Source organism: Quercus suber, unplaced genomic scaffold (genome assembly GCF_002906115.3).
Source record: "Quercus suber isolate HL8 unplaced genomic scaffold, Cork oak 2.0 scaffold_885, whole genome shotgun sequence".
NCBI lineage: Eukaryota > Viridiplantae > Streptophyta > Magnoliopsida > Fagales > Fagaceae > Quercus > Quercus suber.
This window is the reverse complement of record NW_027070312.1, coordinates 76459-103383: the sequence shown is the minus strand read 5'-3', so window position 1 is coordinate 103383 and position 26925 is coordinate 76459. Positions and strand designations below refer to the sequence as shown.

Below are 26925 nucleotides of genomic sequence, written 5' to 3'. Positions count from 1 at the left end.
TAATCTGAAACTTTTGAGTGGGATCTCAAAGTCACAAGTAAGGCGGCTTGTGTTGGTGTAAATTTAAGAAGAGAAGAAGTCTGTGGATTCAGAGCTTGCACGTAGTCATATTAGTAAGTTACTACATGAGCTAGCAATAGATTTAGGATTAAATCTTATTGTAAAAACTTCAAGTCTCTTATAGTGGATTTACTTTACCTTGAGAATAGTTGGTCAAATCATCCCCATGTTTTTACTTTAAAACGATTCATTTCATCAGTTTTCTTGGGTCATCATATCGTATGTTATTTACTTTTCTGCATCTTTGCATGATATGATTTATTTTCGTTTAACCTAGATCTGAATAATTAATTTAAGTAATTACTTGGTTAATAAATTAGGTTAAACAATCTGGTTTAAAGGGTCTAAACGAACAAACATTCTTAAATAAATTTGTTCATTTTTTTTTCATAGAAACTTTTGTTGAATGGTTTTGGATTTTTTTTTTTCCCATTTAAATTCTAGCTTTATTTTTCTTTTATATATATATATATATATATTTGGAAACACGAACAATGCAGTGAACTATCAATTATTAACTTATTTTTGCATTGCAACTTGGAAAACTTCTTTCCTTAATTAGATATTGCTATTTTGGTATGATCAAATTTAGTTATATGGTATTCATCAAGGAAAAAAAAATTATATGGAGTGTAGAACCACGTTACATTAAATTTAAACTTTTTTTTATGGGTAATTTATCATAATCAGTACCAATATTGTTTTATTCTCTCCAAAAAGAAAAAGTACCAATATTGTTTGAAGTTTATTTTAAATGTTTTATCCATAAAGGAACTTTACTAATCTCAGGTACAACCCCACTTTTTATTTTTTAGATAAATAGATGATAGAGATTAGAGGTTAGGTTCTATATATATATATATATATATATATATATGAGGCACCATAAAGAATGTAATTAGTAATTATTACTAGGTTATCCTAGTAATAACCTAGTAATAATAGATTATGCCAGACAGTAGTAAAATCAATGAATAATAGATTATCCTATTCTAGGCTCGTGTTTTGTCAAGCTCCAATCATGAAATTTGAAGTCACAAATACAATTTAGCTACATAACAACTTCTTCTTCTTCTTCTCTTCTTCTTCTTCTTCTTCTTCTTCTTCTTCTCTCTCTCTCTCTCTCTCTCTCTTCATAAAAGTTTCAAACCTTCGTACATACGATATCAAACATGCAATATTTCAATACCATCATAACATGAAAAAAAGTTCAAAAGAAAAATAAAAAATAGTGTAATGACAAAATATATAAGACCCTAATACATTATAGACATGGTAGATTTTTAGACATGTATTAGCTGAAATGGAGAACTTCATGGACGGAAATCTCTGAAGAAAATCTTCGTTAATCAAATCCAGCTACAAAATTGCTTTATTTTCCCCTTTCTACTTTCACTTTTACTGCTTTCTTCCAAATTCTTGAGAAACCACTCCAATTTCTTCTGGTCAGTTCATTCCCAATAACGATCTCATTTATTAACCCACTCCCATATCCCATCATTATAACTACCCAATCAAATTTATTGGGAAAATTTGAACCTTCACCTTGTTCGGAATTTAGTGGTGGTTGTGTCAATGTCTCAGAAATTTTGCATTTCTTAGTCAAAGGCACACCACACAAACCTGTATTTCCCAAATATGAATCATTTTCAAAGGTAGAGAATTGTTTACCTTGTGGAATAGGCCCCGTGAGATGGTTATTTGAGGCATTGAAGAATGTAAGGAATGTGAGTTGCAATAATTGCTGAAGAATTTCTCCTGAGAGCCCATTTTGAGAAAGGTCCAAAGATTCAAGCTCCGTTAAGTTCCCTAAAGAAGATGGGATAGGACCAATGCGAATGTTGTTAGATATGTTGAGCAAATGAAGCCCCTTTAGATTTCCAATGACTTCTGAAATTTCTCCATCAAATTTATTGCTAGAGAGATCAATAGCGATAAGATGATCTTGGATCTTTTCATAAAGTGTCTTGATGCCTTTGTTTGTCATTTCCAAGGTGTAACTAACATCAATTTTAAAATAATTGAAATACCGTAATGGGGTGCTTATGACGGCAACCATATAAACATTATCCCTATCAAATGTCAAGTTGGCAACTTTCATGGAGGTCCAACTTTGGAAGTCCTCATATGGTAACTTACCTGTAAAGTTATTGAAAGAGACATCAATGATTTGCAACTTGCGGAAATTAAGACTGCTTTCAGGTTTTCCAATTGCACCATGGAACCCATTAGATTGCAAACTTAGAACCCTCAACCTTGGAAGCTTCCCCAACCAAGAGGGAAAAGTGTCAGAAAATCGATTGTTACCAAGAAGAAGAATCTCCAGCATTGTGCAGTCGGACAATGATCTTGGTACTTGCCCTTTTAATTGATTATAACTTACATCAATTGCTTTCAATCTACTTTGTTCCATGTATATTCCAGGAAGTATTCCACAGAAATTGTTGTTTTGTAAATTCAATACTACCATGTCGCTCAATTTGCTCAAGCATTTGGGAAGCATGCCCCCCAAGTTGTTGTGTGAGAGATCCAGCATTACAATTGAGCTAAGATTGCAAAACAATGGTGAGATTTCTCCAGTCAATTTATTGTTTTGAGACATTGTATTGGGCGATGGAAGGTGGAGGAATTGGAAGTGATCCTTGCAGCTTGTTGGAAGAAAGATCCAATTGAAGTAAACTATCCCATGGAAGAATTGGCAGAGCGTGATCGAAAGAGTCAAAAGTTGTAAGGAAGTTGAAGGATAGATCCAACGATAAGAGAGTTTGTTTCCCTATCTTGAATATCCAGTTTGGTATTTGACCCTGAATTTTGTTGTCGCCGAGAAACAAAATCCTCAATTCATGCTGAGAACGCAAAAAAGTTAAAAAAAAAAAAAAAGTCGAATTTCGCAGCAATTCCAATTTCCAACAACTCGCAATGTGGAAATTTTCACTTCACATTATTTGCGCTATGGCCCCCGCAAAAATTTTTAAAAGTTGATTTATAGTGGGTAAAAATAAGACACGTCATCTTTTTTATAAGAACTGGCCCCCACAAGAAAATAATTGCCCTCTCTCCAATCCATTTGTGATTTTTTCGTGTCTCTCGGTCTCTCCCCAGTCCAATTATCTGACACTCATTCTTGTTTAGCTTTGACTTTTATTTTTGGCTTCTTTTAGAAGTTTCAACTTTCAACATCATTTCCTAAAAGTTTATGCGACTTTCATTTTCCTTTTCTACAACTTAAAGTTAAAAGTCATCTCTTTGGCTCAACATTCTTCTCTTGGCTTAGCCGGTTCTCTCCTTACTCCTTTGCAATATCTAATTTGGCTTACCAAATACTTTAGAAGTGGTTTGAAACTTTGAATAAAAAATGACATTGACAATGACAACGTAGTGTTCTTTTTCCAATGTACATTTTTTTTTTCTTTTAGTTTTTCTCCCTTTCTATTTCTATTTGTTTATCTTATAATTTATGGTCTTTTTTTCTTTAATTCGTTCAACCATTGGGTAAGCTTTATTCACTATTCGTGAAAAATTCAAAACTGCTGATATGATATGAGAGCCACTGCCTAATTGTGATTGCAAATTTAATACTTACTTTGAAATTAAAAATTTAAGAAATATGTATTTATGTATCCTAGATGATTTTGAGGAAATCATGCGGGTAGATTTCATGTAGATTTAGTGAGAATCACGTTGGTGTTTGTTCATTCAATGTTTAAAGGAAAAACAAAGAAAAAAAAAGTAACGCACTCATTAACTTGACTTTTATTTTTTTTGATAAGTCATTAACTTGACTTTCAGTCAAGTCATATCTTTAAATTATTAATGTGTACGTAGATGAGAATCACGTTGGTGTTCGTTCATTCAATGTTTAAAGAAAAAAAAAAAGGAAAAAAGTAGCGCACTCATTAACTTGCATTCAACTCATATCTCTAAATTATTAAGGTGTATAATCAATATCATTATAATATCTAAAAAATATGTTGCATTTATTGTTGTTATATTTCAGTTGTGCCATATAAGTGGTTATGTTATCATTTTTATATACATATAAAGTTGTGTTCAAATTACATCTAGTGTAACTTGATATTATAGCACTCAAATTTTATTAATTAGATACAAATTTTGACAAATCTACAATTAGATTACATTATCTTCGTATATTTCCAATATTTGTAAAATTCAAAGTTATTAAAAATTATTAGCCATATTACCAATCAATTGTTTAAATTCAAGTTTTTATAGTTTAAAATAATGCATAAGAGATTAGTTTATGGATTGAATGGTAAATAACATTCAATTGACATGAAAATTTGAAAGTTAAGATCATATAGAACATATAATTTAAAGATAAGATTTTCAAATTATGAATAAATTAAAAAATAATGGGTGGTGTAACATAAACTATAAATAAATAAGGTTGTTATTATTATTATTTTTTTTTATTGTTAGATGTGATCCTATTTTAATGTAAATATAGTATATATGATATAATGTTATTATGTTACATAGCATGGCTTGGATAATATAGTGTTTACAAGTATACATTTTATTTTGAGTATTCTTATTATATTTTAATCTATATATTTGCTATTTGCTCTCATATTCTCTTGAAAAGAAGGTGATTATGCTATCCCTCTCTCTAGTTTTTAAATTTTGTCTTGCAACTCTACTTTAGGTTGATGAATTTTTATGGTTTTTAATATATCTATTTTGGGTTGATACGTTTTAGTGTTGCATTTTTTGAGTTCGCCGCCACAAGTCCTCTATCTTTCTTTTATAGCTTTGGTTTGATCTTTTTTTTTTTTTTTTTTTTTTTTTTTTTTTTTTTTTTTTTTTTTTTTTTTTTTTTTGAGTTAATCATGTCATTCATTAGTTTGGAAGTGATAATTTGAATTTATATTAAAATACAATTTATATGGCTATGTCTTTGAATGTGCCTACCAATTATTTGTTGTAATTATATGATAAATTTTGATTTTCATGATAATTTTCTTAAGAGAATAAGAAATTTAAATAATAAATTTGAATCTTAAATATTTTAGTTCTACCAAAAGAATTTAGGAAAATAATATACATAATAACAGTAGTTAGAAGAATATGGATCACTTAAAAAAAGAATAATATCAATAAAAAAAAAAAAAAACCAAAAATGACAAAATTATATATTTATAAAAAGATTGATATTACTTCTATAAAAAAGATACCATATTTAACTGAAATATTTACATCTCCAGATTAGAACCCAAAATGGCAGAATTCTATGGCCTTTTGAAGAAGAGTAGTGACTATTGACTTGGATGTCATGTGGGCCATCAGCCAAGTCCTCAACTAAGAAGTTTGAAAGAGAGTAGCGCAGATTCAGAGCGTGTGATGGGAATTATGATTGCACCCAAGGAATTCATATTGGAATTTGTAATGTAAAAGAAAGGAGTGGATGATGCCTTTTAAACAAGATTTCAAGGCCATTAATTGTATCCTAAATCCAGAGAGAGAGAGAGAGAGATGTATAAAATATGTCGTTATTGCACCATGAAATGATTGCAATGGAAATTTTTTCACTAGTTGGATTCTTCTCAATGATTTAGAAGACCTGGACTACGTTGAAAGGATAGTCATCCCACGAAGTTACCTGGATGTCTCAAGAAAACTTCTCGGATGACTTACAGTATGTGTATTAAAGTCACAAGTAGCACACAGCAACTACACGCTTCACAAGCATGGCTCACTCCCCATTTCCATTTCCATAATGGTTGTACGTGTTAGTCTTGTAGAATTGGGGAATTTGAATAACCTTCTAGAATTACATCTCAGTTCAAATAAACTTATTGGTACCATTCCCTCAAACATACGAAAGCTAAAGAAGCTGGTTCTTTTGGACCTAGAATATAACATGCTCATTGGTCCAATCCCTTTCTCGTTGGGTTACTTAACCAGTTTGACCTATTTGTCTCTTGGTTCCAACCTTATCAATGCGTCCATTCCTCCACAAATTGCCAATCTAAGAAAACTCAGCTACTCGAGCCTCAATAATAATAAACTCAATAGTCCTATTCCTTCAGCTATGTGTCATTTAACTAATTTAGAAACATTATTGTTAGGTTCTAAATGTTTAGAACAATTGGCAAATCGTGAACACAAACTTGTCTAGATATAGATCTTAGAGTCTATAGGTTTTATTAGACAATGCTCAAGGTGATTCAAGTCAAGATTCAAGAACATACAAGCTGCAGGAAGAAGACTTCATATTCTGCCTGGTTCGATCGATCGAAGAACAGGCTCGATCGATCGAAAATCGTATCTGCAGAATTTTAAGTCAGCCCAAACAGCAGCTTAAGCCCAATAAGGATTAGGGTTTCAGATCTAATTCTCCCACTATATAAAAGAAACCCTAAGCCACGTTTTTGAGAGCTTTTAGAGAGAGAGAAGAGAGTGCCTCTTTTGTATCTAGGGTTTTGTACCCAAACCTCTTTAAGGTCTTTGTTGCTCATATTGCTGTTTATGTGAATCTTTTGTGAGATCTTTGAGGAGCTTTCCTTCACATAAACTTAGGGTTATCAACATCTTGATGATCATTCAGTTGCAGATTCATGAAGCTTAATGATAATCAAGCAGGGGTGCTTGTAGCTGATTGAAGAATCCAAGAAAGAAGGAGTCCGTGGATTCGGAGCTTGCACGTAGTCGTGTCAGTAAGTTCTACTGGTGGGTAGCATTAGGAAGTCAAGCGGGGAGCTTGTAGTCCTTCTGTATGAACTTCGATTCTTTCGCATAGTGGATTCAGGTTTACCTTGAAGATAGTTAGGTCAAATCCTCCCCATATTTTTACCGTGTGGTTTCCTAGGTCATCATATCTTGTGTTCATTTATTTTCCGCTGCATTATATTCTTGATATGATTGTTTGATTGTTTTAACATAGAATTGTTTAATTTGACTAAGTAACAACTTGGCTAATTAACTAGGCTACGCAATCTGGTTGGTTTAAGGGGTCTAAATTTTTAACAAGTGGTATCAGAGCGAGTAGCTCTTCTGTTTTAGATCTTTTGATCTAAGAGCTGATCCTTGACCCCTGTTGTCATGGATAATTTGAATTGTCTTTCTGATCATGTTTCTACTCATGCTTCTGCTGATTTTATTGATGCCTGTGATGTTTTGAATAAAAAGGACACTATTGTTTCTGTTGATTTTTTTGAAGCTTTTGAAACTCTTCGTAAGGAATTGTCTAAATCTTTGAAAATTTCTAAGAAATTCAAGGAAGAGTTAAAATTGGCTAATCTTGAAAAAGAGGAATTGATTGTTAGATTAGATGAATCTGATAAAAGGAATGAATTTTTAAGAAATCAAATTTCCTCTCAAGATGAGAAGATGAAAAGTTTGGAACAAGAGTTAGTTGAATTTAAAGCTAAAATTGAAAATTTGACTAGTACCAAGCCTGTTGTTGAAAACAGAAGTGTTTCTGTTTCTCTTAAGCCTAAGACTGAGAAAGTTTATATCTCTCCTTTTAAGAGGAATAATAAAGAAAAAGACTTATTTTACTAGGTTAGACAAAGGTAAAAGTTTTGATGTTCATGCTGAAGTTTCTAAACCTAAGTCTAAACCTACTGTTAGAGAGCATAATAAATATGTTTTTGTGCCTACCCGTCACCTTTGTGGTGTTGTTGGTCATATTAGACCAAACTGTTTTTTGTTGAGGTAAAAACTCAAATCTGAGACTAGACTTGCTGTTAGGAATACTGATGTTCCTAAATTTGTTCCTATTTGTCACTTTTGTGGTGTCTCTGGTCACATTCGTCCTAATTGTCATAAATTGAAATTTAAACATTCTATGGTTCAATCTAGGATATGTGATGATATTTCTCCTGCCATAAGTTCATATAAATTGTTTCATATTCTTTTGAAAAATTTGAGCTTGTTGGCTTGTGAAAGGAATTTGTAGGATTTCAGTCTTTCTCAGAAGATTGGTGTAATTCCTCAAATACACTCTGCTTCTTATGGATTTTCACCTACAAAGCCGAATACTCGTGCTAAATGGGTGAGAAAAGATTCTCCAAGGTGAGTGTTGCTAACTTGTCCTTGATTTAATTCTTTCAATTATTTGTGGACATGTTTTGTTTTTGTTTTTGGTTGTGTTGTTTTTTTTTTTTAGGTTGTTTTTTATTATTTTTTTTAAAAAAATCCAAAAACATTGAAAAATTTCAAAAAGACAAAAATATTTTATTTTGTGTCTTGTTTTATTGTTCTTGAGGATTACATGAGTTATGATATCTCTCTCTTGATTTAAAACATACTTGACATTGTGGAGAAACTTGAATAGTTTGTGCTAAGCTATTTTTTATTATGTGTAAGTATGTACTAGTTTGTACATGTACTCATGGGTTAATTAAGAAATTGATATTTCTTGTTTGTGTACCCTCTATAGCTTAGTTAAACATTGTCATGCATTGCATTTGCATTGTTCATTTAGCATAATGTGTACTTTTTGTTTTTGGTTATAAAATTTTTTAAACTAAAAAGATTTTTGTGTTTTGTATTTCATATCATGGATTTGAAATCAAGGTTGGCCACCTTATCTTTACATAACAAGTCTATGTACCTTGTTTAACTTTGATAAACTTATTCATTGCACTTGACTAGTTAAAACTTTGTAGTGCATGTTGTGTGGGAAAGATGCGTATGGTTCTTAATCACTTTGTCTTTATCATGAAGTCACATGTTATTTGACTGTCGGACTTGATCCTTTTGAGAAAGGTATAAATAACCATCTCACCACTGTTCACTAGCCAATCATGAACACCTTAGTGCATATCATAAGATTCTATGCTCGAGAAAGTGTAGCACATGCACAAAAAGAACATAAGGTGTAGCCTCAAATTAAATTAAAACTGGTGTGTACTATTAGGCTTGATGCCAATTCACTTAATTCAAACTGGTGTGTACTATTAGGCTGAATGCCATCTCATACAAATAAGAGGCAAAAATGCAAGAAACTTACATAATTGCAAGTTTTTGTTCTAGGAGATGTGGGAGTTATAGAATGTAACTCTTTAGGTGATAGTCTCTTTTAAATTCTATGTGATGGATTGTGTAGACTTTGTGATTAATTGCTATTCACATATCACCTCACATGTATCTCAAGCTTTTGCTAGTTGCACACACTACACAAGTTACTATTTGTTAAACTTGGTACATTTTATTGTGTGTGATTTTGTTATGGCTATCCAAGATTAAAAGTTCCTTGATTTTAATGCAAAATGTGTTTCAAGTTTGAAAATTTTGAAAATATCTTGAGATTTATGCAGAACATATTTGTTGCTTAAGAAAATTTCAATGGGAGAATGATTGAAACTTGTTTTTGAGAAAATTGGGTTTAAAATTTGGGTTTTTGAAAAAGCATTCCATCTCATACTCATGCATTTTGCTTTCGTTGTTTAATGCTTTGAGGAGTTGTTTTCAAAATTAGGTTTGTGTTTTTCAAAACTGTGATTTTTCTCAAAAATTTTGTGAGCCTCTGCCCAGTTCGATCGATCCATTCTGATTTTCAATCGATCGAAAAAGTGTTTTAATTTGTTTAAAAATGACTGTTTCATTCGATCGATCGAATGTATTTTTCGATCAATCAAAAGTCGCGAATCAGGTTTTTAAAAAGGGTTTGTTCTTGATCCGAATTGGGGGTTTTGTGTAATTGAGTTGAATTTGATGAAATTGGCTTGTTGTTTGGATGCAATTAAGCATTATACTCTGTGAGTTGTGTTATGTGATGCCCAATTCATCAATTTGTTTAAAAATTCAACAAGTGGTTTTCAAATTTTTGGGGTTTTTGTTAGAAATTCTATGCTCAAACCAATTTTGTCAATTTGATCTCAATTGAACTTAATATTTTACTGCATTAGTACATGCATCATGGCATTGTATTTGTTCATGCATCATATAGATTTTTATTCTATATTGTTTTTGTGCTAATTTGCAATCTGCCCTTGGTTTGTGTTTAAGATTCACATGCATTGCATTGTTTTTGTATCCATCTTGCAGTTTTACAGTCATATCTCTCATTGTTTTCACACATAGCATGCATACACTTTGCTAAATTGGGTACTTAACTTGATTTAAAAATTGATTGATTAATTTTTAAGTTTTGTACATTCTAGTATATGCTATTTCTTATGTGTGAATTGTAGAAAATATTTTCCATAAGAGATATGATGGATAATCAATGTGCAAATATTTTCTCTACTCATGCAACTGTTTATGGGTCACATAGTGCCATGTTTGCATTTTATTGAAAGAGAGAATATTTTTTCTTCATGTGTATCCTCACCTTGTTTTTCACTTTGGTTTGTGTATTTTTAACTTTGGTCCTGCTGGTGAGAATGTGCCTGATCCTGTTTGGTGATGTTGCTATTGCTGCTGATTTTCCCCCACCTCTTTTTTTTTTCCCCAAAACTGTTTTTCCCAAAATTTGTTTTGTTTTTCCTATTTTTGATAGGGGGAGAAAAGTTTTTTTTCACCTGTGTTGTTCATAGGGGGAGCTGTCTCTATTTTCCATAGAGTTGAATTGCTTCGTGTCCCCTTCTTTCTCTATTTTCTCTTATCTTTTGTTGCGTATATTGATTGTTTACTCTTTGTATGAGTTGTCTTTGTCAATACGTGACAAAAAGGGGGAGAAATAGTTGATATGTGGGAATATGTGTGGAAAATGCAAGAATGTTATGTTTAGGGGGAGTTAACATTGTTTTTGATGTATCTAACTTAGGGGGAGAGTTAGTTTGCATATTTGTTGATTTACTATTTTTCTGTCACACATGCGTTTATGCGTTTGTTGAGTGTTTCAGGAAATATACAGGTTGATTCAATTGAGTTGCTGTCTACACTTGCAACTGATGGATAGTAGTTAGGTTGAATTTGTTGTAATGAGCATTTTATTGTATTGGGTTGTTCTTGTATTTGAACATTTCATTCTGTATGGAAGTTTTGTCACGAATTACCAAAGGGGGAGATTGTTAGGTTCTAAATGTTTAGAACAATTGGCAAATCGTGAACACAAACTTGTCTAGATATAGATCTTAGAGTCTATAGGTTTTATTAGACAATGTTCAAGGTGATTCAAGTCAAGATTCAAGAACATACAAGCTGCAGGAAGAAGACTTCATATTCTGCCTGGTTCGATCGATCGAAGAACAGGCTCGATCGATCGAAAATCGTATCTGCAGAATTTTAAGTCAGCCCAAACAGCAGCTTAAGCCCAATAAGGATTAGGGTTTTAGATCTAATTCTCCCACTATATAAAGGAAACCCTAAGCCACGTTTTTGAGAGCTTTTAGAGAGAGAGAGAAGAGAGTGCCTCTTTTGTATCTAGGGTTTTGTACCCAAACCTCTCTAAGGTCTTTGTTGCTCATATTGCTGTTTATGTGAATCTCTTGTGAGATCTTTGAGGAGCTTTCCTTCACATAAACTTAGGGTTATCAACATCTTGATGATCATTCAGTTGCAGATTCATGAAGCTTAAAGATAATCAAGCAGGGGTGCTTGTAGCTGATTAAAGAATCCAAGAAAGAAGGTGTCCATGGATTCGGAGCTTGCACGTGGTCGTGTCAGTAAGTTCTACTGGTGGGTAGCATTAGGAAGTCAAGCGGGGAGCTTGTAGTCCTTCTGTATGAATTTCGATTCTTTCGCATAGTGGATTCAGGTTTACCTTGAGGATAGCTAGGTCAAATCCTCCCCAGGTTTTTACCGTGTGGTTTCCTGGGTCATCATATCTTGTGTTCATTTATTTTCCGCTGCATTATATTCTTGATATGATTGTTTGATTGTTTTAACCTAGAATTGTTTAATTTGACTAAGTAACAACTCGGCTAATTAACTAGGCTACGCAATCTGGTTAGTTTAAGGGGTCTAAATTTCTAACAATTATTACTCAATTCCAACAAATTCAATGGTTCCATCCCCTCAGATATACGAAATTTGACCAAACTTGCTTCCTTGGATCTCAGTCTTAACAGTCTCAGTGGATCAATTCCTTCTTCATTGGGTGGTTTAATCAATTTGGGAGTTCTCAACATTCATTCAAACAAAATAGATGGTACCATAAATTCTAAAATTAGATATTGTATTCTTTTGGAGCAGCTTGACCTATCAAACAACAACTTATATGGTATCATACCGTTTGAACTTACTCTATTAACCCACTTATAAATCCTTAAACTTTCCTCAAACAAACTTACAAATCCTTGAACTTTCCTCAAACAAACTTTCAGGAATGATACATCTGGGTATTGAAAATCTTGACATTCATACGGTTCTAGACCTGTCGGAAAATGAGCTGATCAGACCCATCCCAACTCAACTTGCCAATACTTTGGAAGAGTTGTTATTGAGTCACAAGAAGTTAAATGGAAGCATTCCGTTTCAAAATGATAACCATAGCTTGCTAACTGCTTTTGGTAATTAACCTCAGCTTGCTAACTACTTTAGACCTCAGTCATAACATTATATTGAGAAATCACTTCATATCTTGGAGACTTGACATACTTATGGACCTTGGATCTCAGCAATAATAATCTCACTGGCAACATTCCCTTCTCTCTCTTTTACAAGCCAAAAATAAATTTGTCTTACAATTTGTTGAATGGTACAATCCCAGAAGCTTTAGCGAAATATCTTCCAGCAGAGTCATTAATGGGGAATAAGGATTTACACATTGCCCTCTTTGCATTCCTTCCCCCCCAATTGTTGGCTCCATGAACAATGGAAAAGGCAAGAAAGTCATGGAACCCAAAACAGCTCCTCTCCCATCGTAATTTTCCTTGTCTTCTTGCTAGTTGGAAATTTGTTATTCTCTCGATGTAAGTTTGAGAATAGCAATCTGAGGCAAGAGAGAAAAAGATGGCGACATATTCTACTTATGAAATTACGATGGAAAAATTGCGTACAAAGACATCATTGAAGCAATAGAGGACTTTGACATCGACCATTGTATTGGAACAGATAATTATGGTAGTGTTTACAAAGCACAATTGTCCAAAGGTAAAGTGGCTGCCTTAAAGAAACTTCATTGTTTGAGGCTGAGAATCCAGCTTTTGACAAGAGTTTAAAGAACGAGGTGAAAATGCTAATAGAATTATGACATAGGAACATTGTTAAACTTCATGGGTTTTTTTACACAAGCAATGGATGTTTTTGATTTATGAATACACAAGCAATGGATGTTTTTTACACAAGCAATGGATGTTTTTTACACAAGCAATGGATGTTTTTACACAATCCAGGTGAAAATGCATTTTCTTCAGATTTATATTTGGAGGGATTTTGAAAAAACTTGAATTGTTGCACACAAGCAAACTCCATTACCTAATATCTTCATCATTAATTCCTCATTCCACTACACCAAAATAGTATAGTAGTATCATACATAATATCACATCTACAAATTAAAAGTCATTGCAATAATAACTTAAAAGTGGTAAATTATTACATTAATAATAATTAGTTTTAATAACTTATAATTTTTAGTTGCAATAGAGGCATTAATACTAAATTGCATTAAGAAATTTTTTTTGCAATGAATTAAATTGAAGAAATCGTTATAACTTGATATTAATTATTTTGCAACCAATTAAAATAGAAATTTCAAAGTGACAGCTTATTGCAACAAATATATCATTGCAATAACTAAATATTAATTATTTTACAATCTATTGCAATGACAAACATGAAACTGCAACAAATATATTATTACAATAATCTAATACCAATTATTTTACCGTCTATTTTAATGAAAAATATGAAACAATTATCTATTAAAATGAAAATATTGTCGCAATTACTTGACCCAAATTATTTTTGTCAATAATTTTCAATCTATTGCAATAAAATTTGTGAAATAATAGCATATTGCTACAAGATATTCAAGGTAGTAAATGGTTTATTGCAACATCAAATATATTATTACATCAAAATTGTCATTAAAATATTTATAGTTTATTGCAACGAAATATTTTGTAGCACAAACCTATTACCTCAAATTTTATTGTAACACTTTGCATAAACTATTGTAATGATTCTAATGTTATTGCAACAATTTTTTTCGTTGTAATAAACATTTTTTGTTGTAATGTTGTCTACATTTAATCCTCTGAAAGATTAGCATTAATACATTATATCATCAAATCTCATTTTTTACTTTAAATACGTTCAAAATTTTTTACTTATGTTCATTACACATTTTATTCCCTACAATAATGTCTCGTTGTTTTCAATATTGCAAAGAAGAAGAAGAAAAAAAAAAACTTACAACTTTTCGTGGAATATGGGATTTGTAACCAACTTTTGTTGTTACTCCATATTTCATCATCCACTCAAATACATCAAGTATGGGCATGTCATAGCCTCTGGAGTAGACTTTTTAAGAATTAGGTTGGCCAGTAGTGAGTCTACAATTTCTTGTGTTGGTAGTGTAATATTATACTTTATTGTTGAAATGATTGCCATTGCCTAACATATGCAACATGAGCACTGATTTCGAACCCTACTGCGAGGGACATTGCCCCAAAGTCCGTCTCTCAAATTGAAGTTCTCGTGATCCTAAAAAATCAAACCCTAATTAGGAAAACTACAGTTTGTATTCCAATCAATACTATTAAAAAAAAACTTAGCATGATTTTTGGTAATAAGTATAGGCCTTAGTAGAATTGATACCTATTTTGTCATCATCAAGACCAGCTAGTCTAACATCAATGACTAAGTTAAGGCTTTTCTGACCAATTTCTCAGTGAAATGCATCAAACCTATATTTTACTAAAATCATTGTTTTTTCATTCTTCACCCCAGCTCTTTTTAAACCACCAAATATTTTTCCTTATCATTGGTGTAATTTCGCAGCCAGTAATTACAACTGCATGTTCAGTCCAATTGGCACCTTGTACTTTATGTACTAAATTCCAAATATTGCCAAGTAGCACATCATCTCCAGACTCCAATAGTACCTTCATAGACTGCATTTTATTCAGATTTGTATTTGGAGAGGTTTGGAAAAGCTTGAATTGTTGCACACAAGAAAACTCCATTACCTAACATTGTCATCATTAGTTCCTCATTCTCTGCATTTATTCCTATGAAAGATTAGCATTAATACATTATATCCTCAAAACTCATTTTTTACTTTAAATATTTTCTAATATTGTTACTTACATATGTTAATTACACATTTTATTCCCTACAATAATGTCTTGTTGTTTTCAATAATGCAAAGAATAAGAAAAAAAAAAAAACTTACAACTTTTCGTGGAATATGGGATTGTTATAAACCACTAGTATTTGTAACCAACTTCTGTTGTTACTTCATACTTCATCATCCACTCAAATACATCGAGTATGCGCATCCCATAGCCTCCATGCCAGTGGTAGTGTAATATCTATGTCAAGGAATTGCTTTGCAATCATATACTTCATTATTGAAATGATTGCCATTATCCAACATATGTAAAATGAGCGTTGATTTTGAACCCACCCTACTGCGAAGGATAGGGCCCAATGTCAATCTCTCAAATCGAAGTTTTCATGGTCCTAAAAAATAAAACCCTAATTAGGAAAACTATAGTTTGTATCCCAATCAATATTATTAAAAAAAAAAAAAAAACTTTAGCATAATTTTTTGTAATACTAAACCTGAAACAACAAAGTCAAAGCACAACACTTAAAGATAATAATAATAATTGTAATAATAGTAAATGCAATTTCTATAATAATAATACTAATAATAAAACTCATACTAAAAATTCAAAATAATTTAACATGCAATACAACAACTTTGAAGTTTACACTCCAAGTCCAAAATTATTAAAAAGTAATCTCAAATAATACATTCACAACAGGAGATGATTAAATATTAAACAAATGAAAATAGGGAGGAAAAGTAATAAAATAATGCGTTTAATAATAATTAGGAAAAATATTATCTTTTAAAAATTTTATATCCACTATTTCACACATATTCATATAATTGATGCCTTAATATTCACATTGTAAAATGCTCCTCAGGTTACAAGTTCCTTTAAATATTAAACTCTTTCCAAACATGAAAGTATACATAAAAAATGGATGTGATCAAATCATTGCCCAATAAGTATAGAAGATTTTGTAAAAGAAAGTAAGATGTTTGAACAATAACAATAAAATATGAAGGAGAGAGCAGTGCCCATTTGGTTTTTCTTTTGGATATTTGGGTTCAACTTGTTTTGAGTATATATCTACACCGTAAAGATAAATCTGTGAAGATCTTCACGGATCAATTTGGTGCTGAAAAACATAGATGTATGTTGCCAAAAAAATAAAGCTCTAGCGCTTGTACGGATGTGGGCATGAGTATGAGTATGGATATGATACGGCAACATGACAATTTTTGAAAAATTAGGACACGTATATGGAAAGGATATGTATATTAATCAATTAATTATATATTTTTAATTTTTCAATGCTTAAAAATGTTTTTTATGACAAAATGTGTGTGTTGACATAATCAAAATAGGCAGAAAAATATCAGAAATAGAGCAGTCTGATCGTGCAGTCCATGGTCGTGAGACTTGCTTAGTTAGCACTCTAATTCGGTTCTTCTACAAAGTGAAATTCATGGGATCAGCAAGTCGCTTAAGGTCGAGAGTTGGCCCATAATGTATCTTTCTCAAAGATCACAGGGCTTAAGTATTTTCTACCACAAATACAACTATACCAACACATATTTTGTGTACGTTAAAAGAGGGGTTGCTTTGCTTTTGTTCTTTAATCAAAACAACACTAATTTAGTTGCTGTCCAGTTCACTTTCAACGTGATCCAATTACTATATTCCCTGAATTTTCAATATCTATCAATCGGCATATATATACAGCAACTCTATGGAATTTTAGCATGTCATTGTAGCTCTTATTATTCCCTAGAAACCATATAGTATATTGATAATTTGATCAATCCCAAACCTTGAATTAAAGATAATAGCCTACATAGGATCATTCAATGATATATATACTTAATTGACAAATCTTTAATTAAAAAAAAAAAAAAAAACTTGATTAGGTACAAAATAATGCAGGTACAGACACTATTTTCCTACAAGGATGGAGACAAGAGTACTATTAGTATTAGACCTTGAATAATAATTGGAATTAAGATTACAGGTAGAAACAAAAATCAAGTATTGAGTGACTACTGAATGTCCAACGCACAAAGAAATCAAACGTGTGTGTATGTGGTGCTGCTTAATGAAGGGAACATATATATTTACACATATATGCTAGGGTTTTTAAGCCTACCAAGGCCCATTTATTTACTTACGGGGCTACCTTGTTCCACAACTAATTACCTCATTTATATATATTGGACTCAAATTCCACTCTAGTAATTGGGCCATGGCCCTCCTCCTTTATATATATATATATATATGAAATAAATTAATAATAAAATTATTATGGAGTGTTACAAATCCAAAACTCAAATCAAAACACTGAACCCGCAGAGGATATACAAACCAATTGTGTTGTACCCAAAAAACAAAACCAAGTGAAATCTAATCCACAAAGAACCTCACAAAAGGAGAAGAAAGAAAAAGGAAAAAAGAAAAAGAAAAAAGGAATTGGTCGATCGAATAACAACATGCCAAACAAAAAGAAAAACATAGGCAAACAATTCGCATGAATAAGCCACAAAGAGAGAGAAACATACCATAGAGAGAGAGAGGCGTTACACTGGAGGGAGAGTCTTGATTGAGAGTGAGCCCTAAGCCTAACGCCACTTGTCTGATATATATAATAGCCTCGTTGCATGCGTGTTGTGCGTATGAAGAGCCTTTTTTTTTTTTTTTCGATCGAAAATCGCACAGGTTGAATTTTCTGCAGAATTTCCAACTCAGCCCTACTTCATTAAACGTTTAGGGTTTTATGTTTTTACCCTAGGTATATAAATAAAACCTAGCCACGTTTTTGAAGGTGGCCCATATTATATTGTTGCTCATACATTGCTGTTTTGTGTGAATCTCGTGTGAGATCTTTGAGGAGCTTTCCTTTACACAAAACTTAGGGTTTTCATGGTGGAGATTATTTCAACATCTTGAAGATCATTATTGTTGCAACCATTGGAACTTAAAAGAAAAGCAAGCGGGGAGCTTGTAGCTGATTGAAGAATTCAAGAAAGAAGTAGTCCGTGGATTCGGAGCCTGCGCGTGGTCGTGTCAGGAAGTTCTACTGGTGGGTAGCATTAGGAAGTCGAGCGGGGAGCTTGTAGTCCTTTTGTACGAACTTCAATTCTTTCATAGTGAATTCAGGTTAGCCTTGAGGATCGGTGGGTCAAATCCTCCCCAGGTTTTTACCGTGTGGTTTCCTGGGTGATCATATCTTGTGTTATTTATTTTCCGCTGCTTTATATTCTTGATATGATTGTTTGGATTGTTTTAACCTAGAATTGCTTAATTTGACTAAGTAACAACTTGGCTAATTAATCTAGTCTACGCAATCTGTGTGTTTAAGGGGTCTAAAACCGTTCAGGTATTATAAAATAATATGTTTATTAAATACTCTTCTATTAATTATAAAAAGAAAGTAGCTTAAAATAATAATAATAATTAACTACTCAAACACAAAGATTAACTATAAAGTTGGGTCGGGGTGTTACATCCTTCCCTCCTTAAAAAATTTTCGTCCTCGAAAATTATAACAGTAAATATCTTTGTATTACAACAATGTGAAATGATAAGTTAAAAAAAATCACAAAACATAGTAGAATCACATGTCAAGTCATTTATATACATTACAACTCTTTATCTCATTACAAATTTTCCTTAAGTTATGATACATGCTTTCAACAATTTTCATACCCAATTAAAAGATACAACACTATATACACATGCAAACGAGTAATAAGAGCACATGCCACTAACATATATTCAATCTAAGAATACAATTAAGAAATTCTTTCATATACCAATCAGAATTTATAATACCAATACTTATAATATCAATATACTTAGTGGATTTGATAAGAAAATATCTTAATTGTGACAAACAGATATTAGAAATCATTCACTAGTCAAAATTTTTGTAACTTGGGCAACGCATTATATTTTTCAAGAGGTAAAATAAAAATGAATTAATCAAATGAGATCGATTCCACAAACTCAAAGAATTTCTTAGAAAGCCTCGATTTAGCATATATCTCTCCTTTATAAAAATGATATATAACATTATACATTTTTCAAAATAAACTTCTTTAAATAACATCATCACAAGTGATATTATATTATACTAAAATTTTTCGTTGTCAATAACTTGTTTAACCACACGTGAGCTCAACGACAGTTGACAAATTGCTTGACCGAGAAATAGGCATAATAATCATTTTATGTCACCCCACATAAGGTTAGTTGGCAAATGACTTAGCAGATCACACATGGCTAGCGGTGTTCAACTAAATCAATCCATACCAACATTAGGAAGGCTGACTATAAACATATTATCGTCATTAGTTCACTTGCACTAGAAAAGAGAGAGAGAGGGCACAACCATAGTCTTCATAATAATCATAGCTTACCAAAACCCTTCTTTCTAAAGCTCTAATCACTTAATTTGCAAATTATCCTAACCCTAAGAGTACCACAAGCACTCATTGACAGATTTTTCAACTTGCCCAAAGCCACTATCAACACGATTATCAGGGTGGCCACAATTCATGCATACTACCAAAATTCTTTAGAGCTAGAAGTCCAGAGCACATCGTCAACCCTCATCGGAGATCGGTCTAGTCGCAATGCAGAGTACATTGTCGCCCCTCATCGAAGATCGGTCCAGAGCACATCGTTGCTCGCTCGTCCCTCATGGGAGATCGCTCATTAGTGACGGTCACTGCCTCAACCTCAGCCTTTAGGCCTTCCTGCTCCAGTGCTCTCTCAAGGTATTTCTCTCTTTTCTCTCTGACTCTCTATCAATCTCTTAGTCTCTCTCTCTTTTTCTGAANGTATGAAGAGCCTTTTTTTTTTTTTTTATAGGACAAAACTTTCCTTTATCATAATTCATGATTGATGCATTTTTCAATTACCAAATTCTCTACAAACGTGATAAGATGTAGCACAAAATATAAACACATTTGAAAATGCATAAATCTCATCACACCCTAAGTATGTTCAGAAGCTCTGCCGGAACAAGCTCTAAAAGCCCCAAGAACTTCAAGAACTTCAACTTCGAATACGAAGAACATTCGAAGAGAAATCATCCAAATCATCCGCCTAGATCAAAAGTCTGCGGAATCAAGCCTAAGCCTCCGAAACATCAACAAATCACAAATCAGTGAAGCTCTACGGATTCAAGCCTCTAAAGCCCCGAAGAACTTCCACCACAAACCTTCAAGTACGAAGAACATTCAAAGAGGAATCATCCAAATCATATTCCTAAATCTCAAAGTTCACTGGAATCAAGCTCAAAAGCCTCCAGAAACCTCAACAAATCACAAATCAGCGAAGCTCTACGGATTCAAGCCTCTAAAGCCCCGAAGAACTTCCACCACAAACCTTCGAAGACGAAGAACACACCAAGAACACGAAGAACACGAAGAACGTGAAGAACAAAGGATTTCTAACAAGCTCATAGCCAGAGATTCATTGTAATTCCGTTTCAACAATCTTCGATCCATCCCTCAACCAAATTGAAGATATTTTGTGTTCAAGTCAAAATCACATTACCACAAATCCAATCAACAAATCTTTCAAGGAGATCGAATCAGAGGATCACTTTTTTAATTACAGAGAATTGTACCACATAATTCATCAATACAAATTTGCATTTGTGAAACTATTTTACTTGTTTGACTTATTTCGAACGAGAAATTTAGTCGTCCACATATTCTGGCACGCCCGGTGGGACATCTCTGCCTCTCATCTCATTCTCCTTCAAAGAAAGAAATCTTCATCATCTTGCTACCAACTTCAATGGCTACTAGCAAGAACATCCAAGCTTCAACAGCTACTTCAACTAAACTTGGTACGGCTACCACCAACAACTACATTGGTGCAATCAATTGTAGCCAACCCAAAGCAAATAATCAACTTCAATCTCAATCAACCAAGGAAGCCAAGGTCCAGACAATCATCTCCTTAGACCCTCTTACAAGAAACAAGGTCATCAACAAGGACGTCTCCACCTTGGAACACCTCAAGTATGGGGGCAAATCCCCTTCTTCCTTCACAAGAAGTTGGTCACACGATTTTCTCCCATCAAAGGGAACCAAAAAATGAGATTTCATGTGCTCACTTCAATTCACTTCCTTCTCCATCATCTTGGGAAGTTGTGTCAGTCATGATGACTAACACCTCTACATGGAAGAAAAGATGGTTGAAATGGAACAAAGGGTCGTCCTTCTCACAAAAGCACTTGAAGATAAGGACCTCCAAATTGCAACTTTAATGAACAAACTCGAAGTACAAGATCTTGGTGAATCAAGCCATGGTCATAAATTCACATCTGCAAAGGATGACGAAGGGAGAGAAATTGAAAACACTCCCGACGAGAACAATCTACTTCGGTTGCTTCGTTGTCAGTCCAACAATTACAAGACATGATAACAAATACCATCCGAGCACAATATGGAGGTTCTTCTACAAGTTCTCTCACATATTCAAAACCTTACACAAAGCGCATCGACAACATGAGGATGCCAAATGGGTATCAACCCCCAAGTTCTTGCAGTTTGATGGCCATGGAAATCCTAAGCAACACATTGCTCACTTTGTAGAAACTTGTGAGAACGCAGGGACTCAAGGAGCCTCCTTGTAAAGCAATTTGTCCGTTCGCTCAAAGGAAATGCCTTTGATTGGTATACAGACTTAGAACCCGAGTCAATCGACAGTTGGCAACAACTCGAAAGAGAGTTTCTTGACCGATTCTATAGCACGCGTCGTACAGTGAGCATGATAGAGCTTACTAATACCAAACAGTGGAAAGATGAGCCCGTCATGATTACATCAATCGGTGGCGTTCTTTGAGTCTAGATTGCAAGGATAGACTTTCTGAAATTTCTGCTATAGAGATGTGCATCCAAGGCATGCATTGGGGACTTCTTTACATCCTTCAAGGGATAAAGCCTCGAACATTTGAAGAGTTAGCAACTCGTGCACACGACATGGAGTTGAGTATTGCTAGCCATGGAAGTACAAACCCTCCCATACCTGAGGAAAGCAAAAGGGAAGTAAGGAGGAATGATAGGAATGCAAAAGTCAGCCTCAAAGACCCAATGGTTGTTAACACTACCGAAGTCAAGGTTCCAAGAAGAGGAGCGAAGGCAAATGAAAAACAGCTTGAAGGATGGCAAAAGAACGAAGTGCGTCGCCTAACTTTTAAGGAACGTGAGCAAAAAGCATATCCGTTCCCTGATGAAGATGTGCCAAACATCTTAGAACAACTATTGCAATTGAAGCTGATTGAATTGCCAGAATGCAGGCGACCACAAGACATAGGGAAAGTTGATGACCCTAACTACTTGCAAATATCATCGCATCATTGGCCACCCAATCCAAAAATGCTTCGTCTTCAAAGAACAAATCATGAAGCTTGCCAAAGAAAACAAGATTGATCTAGACTTGATGAAGTTGTCGGGTCAAACCATGTGACCGTTGCTTGTGATGTACTTCCAACTCTCAAGCAGGGGCAAACACCAACAAGCTTACAAGTTGATCAACAATGATGATGCAAGGATCGCCCCATCAATGGGAAGTTCCTTAAACACTTCTACGCTTGAACATCGAGGATTGCTCCTTGGCAAGAGCTTAAACTGCCCACTGTAATGCTGCAAGGTACATGATGTCTTCCCATTACCTTTGAAAGCATACCAATAAAGAGAAATTAATCCCACTCTATGTCACCAATTGCTAGTGTGGCGTAGTGGTTGGATGCCCAAGTCGCCCTTGAGAGGTCTCGGTTCGATTAGTGGTGATACCCACTATTACACACTGAGCCCTCCTTTTTTGCAAAAAAAAAAAAAAAAACAACAACAACAACAACAAAAAAATCATTTGAACTACGTAATGACTTGATCCCTTTCGGGGTACGTAGGCAACTTGGTATCATTTACTAAGTTCAGTCACATGAAAAAGAAGAAGGATTGCCAGTCTAGCTTAAGGAATTTTTCAAAGGTCGTCAATATGCTTTTGAGATCCCTTTAATTGGCAGGCGTTGCTTAGGATCAGTCAATTCTTACTACATGATACTCAAAGATCATTGTGGTAGAAAAAGACAGCTGCAAAGAATTGGTGTTACTCGGCTTTCCTTGAACTAATGATAAACATAAGTTAGTTCTTGGTTGTGGAGTAAAATAAAATCTTCAACCTCTTTTGCAAAGAATGAAGTCTTCATGGCATTGCCCCTCTTCTGTGGACATCCTCCCATGTCTCTAAAGTATGTTTTACATCACTTATCTTCTGGGGGCATCTTCTTGTACCTTGCAAGTCTAAGCTACATCGTCTCTCTTCTAGGTTGTGCCACTTCACAACTCCGAAATTTGAACCACATCATCTCCCTTCTGAGTGGTGCCGTTTCACATCATGTCTCTGAATTTGGACAACGTCACCTTCCTCCAGCATCTGAAGTTGGTGTTGCGTCATCTCTCCTCTAAGGCATGTTCATGCAATGTAAAGTCTTGGCGGCATTCTTCTTGAAATTCAAGATTTCGTTGGCATCGTCAAAGTCTTAATGAGAGCTCTTGCATCTTCAAAATCTGATAGGAGCTTCTTGAATCACTAAAATGAAAACTATGAAATGAAATTAATGAATGAGTCTCTCTCTCTCTCTCTCTCTCTCTCTCTCTCTCTCTCTCTCTCTCTTTATTCTTTATGAGTCACTCTCTCTCTCTTTTGAACTATGAGTCTGTGATTGGCTGGTCGAATCTTTACTCTTAGCTTTATTAATATTTTGCTTTTTGCCTATTTTTTGACTTTGGCTTTATCTTATCCGTTGGTGTTGGTGTTGGTGAGATATTAATTGTCTTTTAGTGTAATGTATATTGTGATTTATGATTGTGAAATTTTCTGATTGGCAGCTAGCTTTTGTGACTGGGGGCATCAGGCATGAGGCTTGTAATAAATCACTCTTTTCTAGACTTGGACTTAAGCTATAAGGCCTATATATTTTTGTGCTGCCTATCCGTTGGTGTTGGTGTTGGTGAGATATTAATTGTCTTTTAGTGTAATGTATATTGTGATTTATGATTGTGAAATTTTCTAATTGGCAGCTGGCTTTTGTGATTGGGGGCATCAGGCATGAGGCTTGTAATAAATCAGTCTTTTCTAGACTTGGACTTAAGCTATAAGGCCTATATATTTTTGTGCTGCACAATTTATTGACTTTTTTTTTTTTTTTTTTGTTAAGTAATAGTGTGATATTCCAAGTATCAAACAACCATAGTAATTAGTTGAACTAATTAATTTTGTTTGTTTGGGATATTAATTAACCAATAATTAATTGGGGAAAGCAACTAATAAACAATAATTAATAATTTAATTAACCAATACATTATAAAAGACAAACAAATTAAATTATGTTAGGCTAAACAACAATTAATAATTTTATAATCAATGAAACAAAAATATAACAAATTATAGTTTATAAAAGACAAATGAATTAATGAAACAACTAAACAACAATACATTTGGAAAAAATTCCTGGAGCCGCCACTAGAAAAAATTATGCTTCTTAAGGAACACCCTAGGAAAAATTTCTGGAGCCGCCATTGGGTCTAGGAATATGCTAGAGGGAAATTAATGGCTCTGCTGACATTCTTGCTATAAGTACACATCTTTCCCAAACTTGCTGAATTCTCAACTTGCTAAAATTATATAAATTATGATTGATGGATAAAAAGTCTAATAGTAAAATTATTCACACGTGAGCTGGTTAATACCATCACTTATCTATCAATTACATCTTTATTATTTGCTGATTATTTTAGCAATTATTGTTAAAAAAGTTATGTTCATGGACTTATTCTTTTTCTGCTTTTTTTTTTTTTTTTTTTTTTTATTGTTAAAAAAGTTATGTTCATGGACTTATTCTTTTTCTGCTTTTTTTTTTTTTTTTTTTGGTGTGTGAAATGTGATACAAATGGCCACACTTGTTGTATACAAATTCTAGTTTATTGAAGTAAAGCTTATATTTTGATAATTAAAAAAATAATAAAGGACTCCATTCATCATTAGCATTTTGACCTCACTAGTAGGGGTGTGCAGTGAACTTGCCAACTTGTCAAAACCGACCTGACCTAACCCACTAAGTTGGGTGTGTTTTTAAGGGTTATTGAGTTGGATTGGGTTATGAAAAAATATTTATTTATTTTTTATAGTGGGTCGGATTGGGTTTGGGTCATGAGATTTACAAATTTGTCTAACCTAATCCGACCCACCTATATTTAATACATTTTTTAAAATTTTTAAAAATATATTATATAATTTTGTTATTTACTTTTTTGGCCCTCCTCCTAAGTAAAATCCAAACCCTAAATTCTTCTCATATAATTTGTATTTGTTTGGTGTTATACTCATGATTAGTTGGTTAAAAATATGTTCTTATTTGTGGTTGCGTTGTTCTAATGCTTAATTTAATAATAATAATAATAATAGTAACTAAAAAAAAAAGTTTCCAACCCATGGGTCTAATCCGACCCAACTCGGTCCACGTGAGTTGTATTGGGTTGAGTTGGAGCCTTGTAATGGGTTGGGTTGGGTTGGATTTTTTTTAACCCACTATGGTGGGGTTGGGTTGAAAAAACTCCTTAACCTAATCCAACCTGACCCATGCACGCCCCTACTCACTAGTCACTAGGTTCATGGAATTTTCCTTATTTGATCACTATGCATTTGGTGTGGGATAAAGTGGAAGGATATATATACTAGGGTTGAAGAAAAATTAAAGATGGGTTATAATTTTTTTAAAATTTTATAGTGAAGAAAAGAAGTAGGGGATGGATGAACCTAGATTTATGAGAGTCCATCATCTTTCGTTCTCTGTTATTAATGTAACTTTAGGAAAAATAGAGAGAAAACAATATGAATAAATAAATTTGAAAGTTTCACTCCTACATTTCTTTTTTCAAAAATTAATTTGTCACTCTTACAATTTATTAAGAACAAATTTACACAAAGATATAATAAAAATTTAACAGAAGAATTTTTTTTTATCCTCTTACTTTATCTCTCTTCAGCCAAAACTTCAAATTAAGGAAATTTTTTCTTTTTTCACATCTTCCTTGAATCCTACCTCTGCCTTGTCCCGTACAAAAGTTAGTTGTCAATCTTAAAAATTTAGAACCTATCACAAAGGAGTAGACTCCACCATGCAGGACTCATCATGTGGCCCACTCAATTTGTGAGAACCCAAAGCACTACTTCATATATGTGTATATATATATATATATATATATGTATGTATGTGTGTGTTATTTCATTTTGAAATCGTGAATTATAGAAAAAAGAAAGTAAAATTATAAGAAGAGGAATATACTTGAATTGAATTTCTCCTTATATGAATTGCTCCTTTCACTCTCAAAATCTTATTTTAACTTTTATTGGCGCATGTAGAATTCGCAAATAATGAATTACTCGCTGAGGAGAATTATCACTATTTCAATGGTATACAGTTAGAGTGTCCTTTCCTTGCTGAGAGGGAAGAATCAACAAAGTCAAAAAACTATTCCTTTGGTAATGATGACTCACAAGTGTTTTCCTCTACTCACATCCAAGATGATGTCCATATTAATTTACAAATTATTGGGCAATGACTTCGAAATACCACACATGTTTGAAGGGAAGTACACACTTAACCAGTCGCAAAATTTTGAAACTAATAAGGCTATAATATTTTATGTTA

The 26925-nt window shown here is 33.3% G+C and overlaps 1 protein-coding gene across 1 annotated transcript; it reads right to left on the bottom strand.

Moving 5' to 3' along the window:
• Positions 1-1432: 1432 nt before the first annotated feature.
• Positions 1433-2530, bottom strand: LOC112038474 (receptor-like protein 11). The gene has a single exon (XM_024071281.2). It carries the CDS (start codon positions 2528-2530, stop codon positions 1433-1435), a length of 1098 nt encoding a protein of 365 aa, XP_023927049.2.
• Between the last annotated feature and the right edge of the window lie 24395 nt (positions 2531-26925).